Genomic DNA, 12,085 nt, shown 5'->3' with positions numbered 1-12,085 from the left:
CAAAAGCACCCACACATACAACAGCAACAATAGTAGTGTAAGATTCTTTAAACCATCTGGTGGATATTACTAAGCCATATGCATGTCAGATTTCCTTCCTTCCTCTCTTGGTCTTTTTGTCTTATAAATGCTTGAATTTCTGGAATGACAAAATGTTTTCTGTAAGTGCTGACTTGGAGGCTGGAAGGGAGAGGGGGGCTGGATAACACACTCTCCTGTAAAAGACAGTGTTATTGTGCCATTAAAAATAGAGCAAATGCTAGTATTCCCTTCCCTGCATTAATTCCAACTGGAACACTTCACAGACAGTCACTTACGATTTCTTTACAATGTGATTAATCACAGGAAGATGCTGTGGAAATACGTCCGGTACCAGAATGTCCTAAGGAACATTTGGGCAATAGGATATTGGTCAAGCTGCAAACCCTGAAGTAAGTATCAGCCAACTTACTTATCACTGTATAGAGTTTTGTTCTTGCATTTTAGGTGCAAACTGTCTTTATCAGCAGAGTTGGAATCAGGGAGGGTCTCTGGATGCGCTTAGGGGGCGACTGTCAGTCAGTGGAAAGAGCAGAGTTTCTAGTCTGCTAGACTAAGGAAGGCAAGCACTCAGGTTAGACATGTAACTGAGGGAAATGACCTACATTACTAAGGTAAGAAAAAAGAAGAGTGAAGGCCAGGAGTGTACTAGAATCAACTCTAATTCCTGAAAGCTGATTAGATACTTCTTTATTCAACAAAGTCACATCCATAGCTTAAAACTGGTTACAGTAGGGATTTTTATGCCCTTAAAATAAGTAAATGCTACACATTAGAGGTTTCTATCTCTCAGAGACTTGCTTATTAAATATTTGCCGGTACACCACAGTTGGAACACAATGATAAATGCTACTCAACCCCAATCCTAACACTCAGGGACAATGGGTAATAGTATGTACTGTGACAAATTATCTTAAGGGATAAGGTGCCACTGCTTACTTTCCAAGTAAACAAGTCCATTTTGGTCAATTGCCTTTTTTTCCATTATAAGCTGGAACCCCAGATTTTTCTGCATAATTTCCTGACTTTTTAAATATTCTTTCACTTCCTCTTTAAACAACACACAATTCAAACAAAGCACATTTAGAGTCTGGATTCTACTTGTGGGCCCATTATCTCCCACATCTATTTTAAAATGTGTGTCTCCAGACTCCTGGGTTGTTTACTCTCTTACAGTAAAAAGTATTATGTGTCCACTGTACATTGATTCACTTTGTAATAATGTTAAAATATTATGCACACTATAAAAAGCGTGTATTTCAGGTGCACACATGTTAAGGTATCCAGATTAGACAGAATAAGGTGATAGATTAAAAAATTAAATTACATGCTGCGTACATTATAAAACACATAGATGAGATCTTTCAAAGGGTGAACTAAAGTAGCAATCCCAGTATTTTTTCCTGCACTCTAATTCGACTGTCTTCTGTAGCCCCTGGGGTGTGAGTGTACCCTCGTTCCTCTTGGCAGATGCCTGCCTTAGAAAATCGCGTTTGTGCATTTCTCCCAATCACAAAATCTGGAAGATATTTAGTGTCAACACTTAACTGAGGCAAAAAGATGAGCAGGAGTTCCCGATGCCCTCTGCCTCTGGCCCCTTGATTCCTGGGCCTGCAGCAGCACCTGGCTTGCAGTGAAGCATCTGAGTTCTGACGTCAAGGCTGTGTTTCAATGCTGGTACCTGTTTGTACACAAAGAGGGCAGAACCGTGGACCGTAACTCCTGGTTCTCAGGTGCAGCGAGCCCTGTACTTCTCCTGACATGCTGTGAGGGTGATAAGACTTTTCTCTCGATCTTGTGTCCCCTCCCGCAGCCAGTTGGACCCTGAGGAGTTGGACTGTTGATCTGTCCAGAGAGATGAGCCTTCTGGTTGATAACCAAACACTGCTTGGAATCAGGAGTTCAGAAAGGCAAACTTCAGCCCACTGGGAGTTTTTAACACTTTGGCAGGAGGAGGCAATGGAGAACAGCGGGCACCCCACCCCCCTCTGCCTTATTCAAGATGCTCAGGCTCTGGCTGGGCCCCATCCCTGCCAATGCGCGTCCAACCACCTTTATTAAAATAATAATTAATTAACAATTTTTTAGATTGTATTTGATCTTTTTTAAAGAGATGTGAGATACACAGTTATAAAGTTGTTCATGATTGGGTTTCAGCCATACACAGTGTTAGAATACACAGTGTTTGAACACCTGTGTACATTTCTTATTACCAATGTCCCCAGTTTCCATCACAGCATCCCCTGTCCCAGTCTGCCTCTATGTCAGGCTCTCTCTCTCTCTCACTCTCTCTGCCTCTCTCTGTCTGTCTCTGTCTCTGTCTCTCTCTCTGTCTCGCTCTCTCTGCCTCTCTCTGTCTGTCTCTGTCTCTGTCTCGCTCTCTCTCTCTGCCTCTCTCTGTCTCGCTCTCTCTCTGCCTCTCTCTGTCTCGCTCTCACTCTGCCTCTCTCTGTCTCTGTCTCTGTCTCTGCCTCTCTCTGTCTGTCTCTGTCTCTCTCTCTGTCTCTCTCTGTCTCTCTCTCTGCCTCTCTCTTGTCTGTCTCTGTCACTTTAAATCTAAGGAAAAGCAACTGAACTCCTCTCTCTTTCTCCCTCTCTTCCTCCCTCCACCTCTCTCTCTTTCTCTCTCTCTCTCTCTCTCTCTCTCTCTCTCAATTTCCTAAAAATCCCTTAGAATAGATTAATAGGGATTCTTAGCCTAAAAGTAGAATGTAGACTTCAATGAAGCCTGTACCTAAAACACAGACAGGAACCTTGAAAACGCCCCAGATATGGTAAGAAGTGCCATGTGGCCTCCAACCATTCTCCTATTCCACCTACGTGCGTTTCTTGGTTGAGATGCAACATCTCCCTTGAACTCCAAGAGCTTGTAGTTTTCTTGAACCTCCCCTATTTTGCCATTAATATCCCAGTGTGATTCTCCTTTACGTGGATTTTTTTTTCCAAACTTTTCTGCAAGGTAATTGCATTATTTTGTTGTTTGGTGGCCACATCCGGCAGTGCTCAGGGAGTACTCCTGACTCTGTGCTCAGGGATTCTGCCTGGTGATGTTCAGGGGAGTATGTGGTGTCAAATCTGGGTGGGCTGCATGCAAAGGAAGCACCTTTCCCACGGTACTATCGCTCTAGCCCCCATGTTTACATTGTTAACCAGTTTTTATTTCCAGGCACTTTAAGAAAAATTCAAAATTATCTAAGTTAAAGCCCTATGGACTTTTCTCTCTTTCCTCCACAGGTTTGAGATTGAAATTGAGCCTCTCTTTGCCAGCATTGCTCTCTACGATGTTAAAGAAAGAAAAAAGGTAATAAAGCAAATGGCAACCCATCTCTGAAGGCATACATACTGTTCATGATTCTTTGGCTTCGTGGTTCTGGGTTTTGCTTCTGTGTAGCACAACACATCAGATTTGAAAGCAAAGTACCCCTGGTGTGTCTCGTTTGGTTGCTTTGTCATTTTTGAAAGAATGATTTGGGAACATTAGCCATTTATGTTCTTTGAAAGAGCCTTAAGAGAAAGCGTTCCAGAAATGGTGGCCTGATAGGGATACAGTGCAAAACAAAATAGAAGAATATCGAGGTCCACATAAAGCAATTTTCAGTGAGTATTAAATTTGTTCAAAAGATACACACCTTTATTGTTTGGGGTTTTTTTTACATACCTGGTGGTGCTCAGGTTTTAATCCTGGCTTTGCACTCGGGGATCAATCCTGGTGGGTTTGGGGGACCATATAGGATGCTGGGGATCAAGCCCGGATTGGCCACATGCAAGGCAAGAGCCTTAACCGCTGTAGTATCATTCCACCCCCAAAACACACTTCCTTAAACACGGAATTGTTGCTGAAAAGAGGCAGAAGTTGACTCTTCTGATTTTGCTATTTGAGTCCTCTGGAGTTTACAAAATAATGAATAATTAAAACACTCCTGGGGAAGTCAGGTCCTGTTCTTGAATTCTTTTCCATGAAAAGTGTATTACAGTTGGTCAGATTCTCACCCGGTGGCAAAGTTAGACTTTCTCCGCTGTCCATTTATGATAAACCTCTTACACAATACAAAAAAATTTCTAGGTCTGGAGTGATATCACAGCGGGTAGGGCATTTGCCTTGCACGCGGCTGACCCGGGTTCAATTCCAAGCATCCCATATGGTCCCCTGAGCACCGCCAGGAGTAATTCCTGAGTGTAGAGCCAGGAGTAACCCTTGTGCATCTCCGGGTGTGACCCAAAAAGCAAAAAAAAAAATTTCTAAGCTGAAGAAACATTACATACGTTAATGAGCTTGTTTAAAACGTATTTGAGTGGCCAGAGATAGTACAGGGAGTAAGACACTTGTTTTACACGAGGCTGACCTGATTTGATCCTCAACTTATAAATGATTCCCCCAAACACTGTCAGGAACAAGTTTGTACACCGCTGGATGTGGCCCAAAAGGGAAAAAAAGATCATTTACAAGAGAACTGCACAGAACTCTGGGAGTATCTGTGTGAGCCAATGAGATGGCCTGCTCATGAAACAAGTTTTCATGGAGCCAGAGAGGTGGATAAGGTACTTGACTTACACTTGGTCAACGCTTTTTTTATCCCTAGCATTTTTTCTTTCTTTTGGAATTTGGGCCCCTCAAATACATATTTAACAAGCTCAGAGATGTATGTAACCCCTGTACTATTTCTCTAGCTCAGAATGTGCATTTCTGACCCCTTCCCAGGTGATGCTAAATTTGCTGGCAGGATCCATATTTTGAGAGCTGTTGACTTTAAGTAATGTTCATCTTTGTTTCTTAGTCAAGAGTGGGGGTGAGGGAATAGCTCTGTAGACTGCGCCCACTTGTTCACTTGGCATCCTGAGCTGGCAGTGGCTTCCTCATCTTCTCTATGTGCCTTGAAAGTCACTTTTGAAAGTCATTCTTACAAGTTTACAATTCTCCATTACCCTCAATGATGCTCCTCTTTTACCCTCTGGAATTCCCATAGCACTTTTTTGTAGGAACACTTGAGTTTTGCTCTTCCTGTAGCTGTTCATTTATTTGCCGTTTCCTCCTCCTTGACAGTAAATTAACTGAAGCAGAGTCAATACCCCGTTTCTCTTTGGTCCAGCACCTTGCACCTCTTGGCTATTCAGGAAATACCGGGTAGGTTAGGAAACACCTGAACACTTCAAGGAACATCTCCTAAATGTCTCCAAAATATCTAAAGACCTTGGTGAAATATCTATCTTTTCCAACAACCACTCCACAAAGATAGTTATTCCTCAGGCAAAATTTCTTAGTGTGTTTATGTTCCACACGATGAGACCACAAGGACCCTGGGTGTGACTTATTTTTCTGTTGTGCTTGCTCATTTGCAGATCTCAGAAAATTTCCATTGTGACCTGAACTCAGATCAGTTCAAAGGATTCCTGCGTGCTCACACACCCTCTGTGGCTGCATCAAGTCAGGCGAGATCCGCGGTGTTCTCTGTCACCTTCCCATCCCCGGACATCTACCTGGTCATCAAGGTAGCTAAATGCTGTCTGGTTTGCAAATTCCAATGTTCCCAGGGTGACGTGTTTGGGCAGAAGCAATGTCAGAGCCTGTGACACCGTTTTGTTTCCTTCCCAACTCACTCCTTTCCTCTAACCAGCAAATTCCGTATTGATTACTGGAATGACTGTTTCCTGGAATGACTACAGATTTGGGAGTCAGACAGTACTAATTTTGAATCCTGGCTTTGAAGCCAGTGTTATGGCTTTGGTCAGTTACCTAACCATTTTAGTGACTGGTGCCTATAGAGAGGAGACAGAAACACTTTTCTCAACAGACCTTTTGCTTCTGGAATAAAAATTTGCTTCTTTGTTCCACTATTCTCAGTTCTACAAAATAAGCAATCTGCCTTCAGCTCCAACCTGTGATACCTTCCTGGCGGCAGTCAGTTTCTCTCTAGACCCAGAGTTATGTTTCCTAGCATTGGTCATGGGGAGGTATGGGCAATAGTTTCCGAGTGTCACTCTTCCTTTCTATCACCACCTCACAGACTCAGACCAGTGGGAGTCAAATCTGTGAGCAGTTATAAAAAGAAGAGCGTCCCATTCTACTCTAAACTCTTGCTCACCTAAGAAACTCAAGATTTTGTATACCATGATGATTAGGTAAAGAAGATCGGTCGCCTTCTACATTACATCCCACCCATTCTGGTGCGCTGCCCCTGGTCTATCAGTGTTGCAGAGTGTGAGATGTTTTGTGACCTTGAATGCAGCCCTGTGCTCCAGGGTGTTCCAAATATTTAACGGGTTGATGCAGCTGGAGTTAAATTTTTAACTGGGTTGAGGCTTTGGGGTGTGTATGTGACTGTCAGAGCTTCCAGAGGTAGAGAGAGAGATTTGAGTTAACCCGTCCCCAACTGGTGGAAGCATAGCGATTTCAGTCACAAGCCCCACATACCTGAGTTTTTCAAAAGATTAATTTCTGGATGGGGCTCATCCCAAGCTGTGGAGTCCGGCCAGGAGCATGGCAGCGTCTGTGGGCTGTGGAGGTTTCCAGTGTCGTGGTTCTATTTGCGCAGATGCTGGGTTCAGCTCCCTGCCCTCCAGGGTGCCCCGAATGGCTCAACCTTTCGAGGAGTCCAGGAGAAATTCTGCCTCAAGATCACTTTTATATCTTGGTCAGCTGACCAGTTGAAGGTTGAGGAGCAGTAGTACTGTGTGTAGCACTGTCCTCCCGTCGTTCATCGATTTGCTCGAGCGGGCACCAGTGACATCTCCATCATGAGACTTGTTGTTACTGTTTTTGGCATACCGAATACGCCACAGGGAGCTTGCCAGGCTTTGCCATGAGGGTGAGATACTCTCAGTAGCTTGCTGGGCTCTCCGAGAGGGGCGGAGGAATCAAACCCGGGTCGGCTACGTACAAAGCAAATGCCATACCCGTTGTGCTATTGCTCCAGTGCCGTCTACGGCCATACCACTCTCTGAACGTGCCCGATCTCATCTGGGGAGCAGTCATGACAGTATATCTAATATAAAGCTTTAAAGCAGGAGGGGGGGTCCTTGCCTCACATGTGGCTGCTGCAGGTTCAACTTCTGGAAGTCTCCATCATGTCCCCCAAGCCCCACCAGGAGAGATCCTTTGTGAGGCCGAAAAAGAACCTCACATGTGCCATGACAGGCTGCATTTCAGCAAAACCAGCAGTAGACCTACGTTTCTGTATCCCCAAAGCATAGGTTTCGAGTTCCCTGAGACAGTCCTTGGCCAAAGCTGAAAATCCCCTCGCCACCGCTTGCCAGTCCTGTGATAAGTAGGATATCTCTGGGCACAGCATGTGGGCATGATAAAGTAGATCACAGACTTGTGACTGCTTCGTCAAAATTCTCAGGAAAACCACCAACTTTGCTTAAGTAACCATATGCGATAGAATGTTCCCTGGAACTAGGGTCGGAGTCCTTGTCAAAATTCCACTGTGTCGAATGAGGCTTGGACCCTAGCTCGAGCTAGCAATCAAAGTTCCTTTGCTTTTGCATTCTCACTTGTGGAACTGGTCTCTCTGTGAATGGGAAACCCAGAACCCGGGTATAATGCCGTGAGCACGGAGCCAAGATAGGAGGAAGCCCTGAGCACTGATGGGTGTGACCCCAAACCCCAAAGACATAAAGAATATGTGCTATTGGATTTTATCTTGTTTAAATCTTAGGCACCGTGGCTTACAGCCCTGTTCATGGATAGGTTTCATTCATTCAGTGTTCCAACCCCACCCCACCCCACCGGTTCTACTTCCCTCGACCATTGTCTGAGCGTCCCCCACCAGTTACTCCTTCCTCCCTCATTTTATCTTTAGTGAGTTTCGAACAAGGACATAGGCTAATAGGGCTTAATCCTTTTTTTTCTCTTCAATATATGAGCTAAATTTTCCTTCCTTCCTTCCTTCCTTCCTTCCTTCCTTCCTTCCTTCCTCCCTCCCTCCCTTCCTCTCTTCCTTCCTCTCTCCCTCCCTTCCTACCTTCTTTTCTCCCTTCCTTTCTCCCTCTCTTCCTTCCCTCCTTCTTTCTTTCCCTCTCTTCTTTTCCTCCTTCTTTTCTTCCCTTTCTTCCTTCCCTCCTTCTTTCCTTCCCTCCCCTCCCTTCCTCCCTTCCTCCCTTCATCTCTCCCTACCTCCCTCCCTCCATCCCTCCCTTCATTCCTTCATCCCTCCCCTCCTTCCTCCCTCCCTCCCTCCATCCCTCCCTCCCTCTCTTCCTTCCTTCCTTCCTTCCTTCCTTCCTTCCTTCCTTCCTTCCTTCCTTCCTTCGTTCCTTCCTTCCTCCCTCCCTTCCTACCTTCCTTTGTCCCTTCCTTTCTCCCTCTCTTCCTTCTTTCCTTCCCTTCCTTCCTTCCCTCCCTCCCTCCCTCCCTTCCTTCCTTCTTTTCTTCCTTCCTTTCTGTCTTTGAGACTGCACCTCATGATGTTCAGTGGCTATTCCCAGCTTGGTGTTCTGATCTCTCTCAGCAGTGCTCAGAGGGACCATCCATTTTGCATGCAAAGAATGATCTTCAGCCTTGAGCTATCTATCCCCCTGGCCCAGAGTTAATTTTTCTTTAAGCAGAAATTTCTCCTCTACTGTATATGCAATATGATGATTAAACATATCCAGTCCTTTATCAAATGTAAAATGGAAGACGAGATTTGAGAGCATGGTCACTTATTTCTGTTCCTGGTCAGTTAGCAAAGGGAGAAGCTGCACATGTCACCGCTTGAAGTTTTTTTTCTCAAGTTTGCTAAATCTAGAGAAGCAGCCCTAATGGGAAATACAAGGGAGACAATTACAGACAATTTATTCTGTTCATTTATTCATGCTGTGGAAGGTTTAGTTCCCAACCTGGCTTTTACAGGGATCATATCTCTTTTTAACATTGTAAGCAATAATAACGAAAATGAGCTTTGCCCTTCCTACATATGTCTCATGGGCTTTGTTTTATAAAATAACTTTTATTGCATTTTTTATTGTAGTGTAGTGCATGTTTATTGTTTAAAAATAGGGGAAAAAATCACTTAAGCAATGGAAGAAAATAAAATAGCTCATAATCCCACCAGCAAAAATAACAACTATTAACATTTCATGTTTCTCTACTCTCATTCTTTTAATATGTTCCCTTTGGGGGTGGGAGGTTCTTGGGGGCCACCCCTGGCAGTTCTTAGGGGCTACTCTTGGCAATATTCAGGAGACCCTGTGTGGTACCTGGGATCAAACCAAGACCAGCTGCATGTAAGGAAGTGCTTTAATCCCTGTATTCTCTCTGGCTCTGCCCTTTTAATTCTTTTACAAAATTATATAGCACGTTTATTATTAATTTTAATAGACATATCTTGGACATCTTCATGATCACGATCATCCTGTTGTTCGTCGATTGCCTCGAGCAGGCACCAGTAACGTCTCCTTCTTCCTAGCCCTAGATTTTAAAAGAGCCATTTCAATGCTCTTTCAGGGTTAGGAGAATGAGACCCATCATTGTTACTGGTATTTGGCATATTGGGTACGACATGGGAAGTTTGCCAGACTCTGCCGTGCGGGCAAGATACTTTCGGTAGCCTGCCGGGTTCTCCAAAGGAAAAACGAGATAAGATTGTGCGTGGCCGTTCGATTCTGGGAGCTGGGTTTTATAATCTCTGCGTCTTGGCCATCGATGGGACCAACCTGGCGCTGGCGGCAGCTGGTGGGTGTGACGCCTACCTACTGGAAGATGGGGGATCTGGGTGGAGAAGGCCCAGTCCCAGTCCAAGCAGGCTTGGAGATCTCAGCCCGGGATCCACATGCCTGGATTCCTCTGCCAGTTCCTTCATGCATGAGGCTTGTCCGGACTTGTGGACAGTGGTCTCAGCATGGCTGTGGCTGGTTCTGGAGGTCTTCGGCTGCTGGGGCTCTGCTCGGGGTGGGGGAGGGAAACTCAACCCGCCTCCCTCCAAGGGGCCCCTGTGAGGACAGCCAGGTGCGGGGGCAGGAGACTCTGGACATCTTTCTATTGGACGTCTTACTATTATAAAAAATATTTGATGATTGATAGAGCAGTACGTGAATGAAATTCATATAGCACTGATTTGTTTGATTTTCTTTTCTGTTGCTAGATTGAAAAAGTCCTCCAACAGGGAGAGATTGGAGACTGTGCAGAGCCCTATATGGTCATCAAAGAAAGTGATGGTGGAAAGGTATGATATTTTAAATATTGCTAAATGGTGATCTTTTAGAATAATCAGATCTCTCTCAGAAATTATGCGTAGGGTTCAGTGTTTAGGAAGGAGAAGGACAGAGGAGGAAAGAAATCAAGGGAGTGGGCAGGGGAGAAGAGAATTGGCAGAAACAGGTGAACAGGCATCAAGGCTTCAGTTATACAGGTGATATGGGTGGGTGGTATATCCACATGTCCAAGACGCAGACTCGTCAACACTGAAAACTCTGTAATGTGCCTGTTGAGGTGTTGACAGGAGGGGTTGAGGTGAGGAAGGAATATAGAAACACGGGTGGAGGGAAGTTGACACTGGGGATGGGATCGGTATTAAAATATTATATGCCTAAAACTCAATGATCAATAACTTTGTAAATCACAGTTCGTTAATTACAAGCTAATTAATTAATTACAGTTAATTAATTAATTTTTTTAAAATTAAGAAAATAGGGGCTGGAGGAACAGCACAGCAGGGAGGGCATTTGCCTTGCACGCGGCCAACCCGGGTTCGATTCCCAGCATCCCATATGGTTCCCCGAGCACCACCAGGAGTGATTCCTGAGTGCATGAGCCAGGAGTAACCCCTGAGCATCACCGGGTGTGACCTAAAAAGCAAAAACAAACAAACAAACAAACAAACAGAAAAAGAATAAATGGGGAGGGACTGGAGCATAGCACAGCGGGTAGGGCATTTGCTGGATTCGATTTCCAGCATCCCATATGGTCCCCTGAGCATTGCCAGGAGTGATTCCTGAGTGCACGAACCAGGAGTAACCCCTGTGCATTGCCGGGTGTGACCCAAAAAAGCAAAAAAAAAAATTTAAGAAAATAATCAGTGAGTTTAATCCATACCTAATTATGTCCCCATGTTAGATACTAATAAGTTGCAGTTAAAAGAAAAACTTGTTGGTGGCGATAGTTTATTAAATGGATGATTGAACTCGAAAATAATGATATCCCCATCCACGGATGTCTGATTATAAAACATGACAAGGGCAAAACCATATCCTACTGCCCTGGTTTGAGGCTCTGACCTAATGGTTAGAGAGGGTCACAGAGGACCCCATGGAACATCCGTGCAGGAGCTCTGCAGGCCTTCCTCAGAGGCATGGACCACTGACCACTTTCTGGTCTGGATATTTGGAAACTGGACAAGACATCACTTATGTATTAGTACATTATAAATTTTGTGCCCATGATGAAGATGTATTTTCTTGGCACCTGTTCACAGGTTTCCCGTATGATTTTTTTTGAAACATGGCATTTCTGCAAAAGATGTCTTCATTAGCATCTCGTTATAAATTCATAAACTTCAAAAAGATTTATTGAACTCGGGAATTTTTTTCTCTTGAAATCTACATTTTATTCTGAATTCGAAAAGAACAAATCAAAAGTGACCTAAGGAACTACTAAGGGCACTCTTAGGAACGTTTATAGCTCTAATGTTCTCCAAGGCTGGAGTGATAGCACAGTGGTAGGGTGCTTGCCTTGCGCGCAGCCAGCCTGGCCGAGCCGGGCTCGATTCCTCTTCCCCTCTAGGAGAGCCTGGCAAGCTCCCCGTGACGTATTCAATATGCCAAACACAGTAACAAGAAGTCTCACAATGGAGACATTACTGGGCCCGCTCTAGCAAATCGATGAACAACGGGAGGACAGTGTTGTTGTTGTGTTTTCCAAGGCAGCTTCTGAAAAACAAGTTTGTACTGGAGCTTGGTGGATGATGTACAAGACCTTTTAGTTTGTTTTTGTTTGGGGGGAACTGCACCCAGCAGTGCTTGGAGATACAAAGGGAACTCATGCGCCAGGGTTACTCCCAATAGAACTTTGTGGTACCTGGTTCAAACCCAGGACCCCAGTTGGCAAAGCTCGAGACTTTTGAGCTATCTT

The 12,085-nt window shown here is 44.6% G+C and overlaps 1 protein-coding gene across 2 annotated transcripts in view; it reads left to right on the top strand.

Moving 5' to 3' along the window:
• Positions 1-12,085, top strand: part of DOCK8 (dedicator of cytokinesis 8) — a 270,310-nt gene that overhangs the window by 107,252 nt on the left and 150,973 nt on the right. For both annotated transcript variants that reach the window (XM_056106905.1, XM_056106904.1), the window contains exons 7-10: positions 346-431; positions 3,274-3,340; positions 5,377-5,526; positions 10,101-10,181. In XM_056106905.1, coding sequence (XP_055962880.1) covers positions 346-431; positions 3,274-3,340; positions 5,377-5,526; positions 10,101-10,181 — 384 coding nt within the window. The remainder of the gene's footprint in view (positions 1-345; positions 432-3,273; positions 3,341-5,376; positions 5,527-10,100; positions 10,182-12,085) is intronic.

Source organism: Sorex fumeus, unplaced genomic scaffold (genome assembly GCF_029834395.1).
Source record: "Sorex fumeus unplaced genomic scaffold, SorFum_2.1 ptg000149l, whole genome shotgun sequence".
Lineage (NCBI taxonomy): Eukaryota > Metazoa > Chordata > Mammalia > Eulipotyphla > Soricidae > Sorex > Sorex fumeus.
Note: the sequence above shows the minus strand (reverse complement) of the source record. Positions and strands in the feature narration are given on the sequence as shown.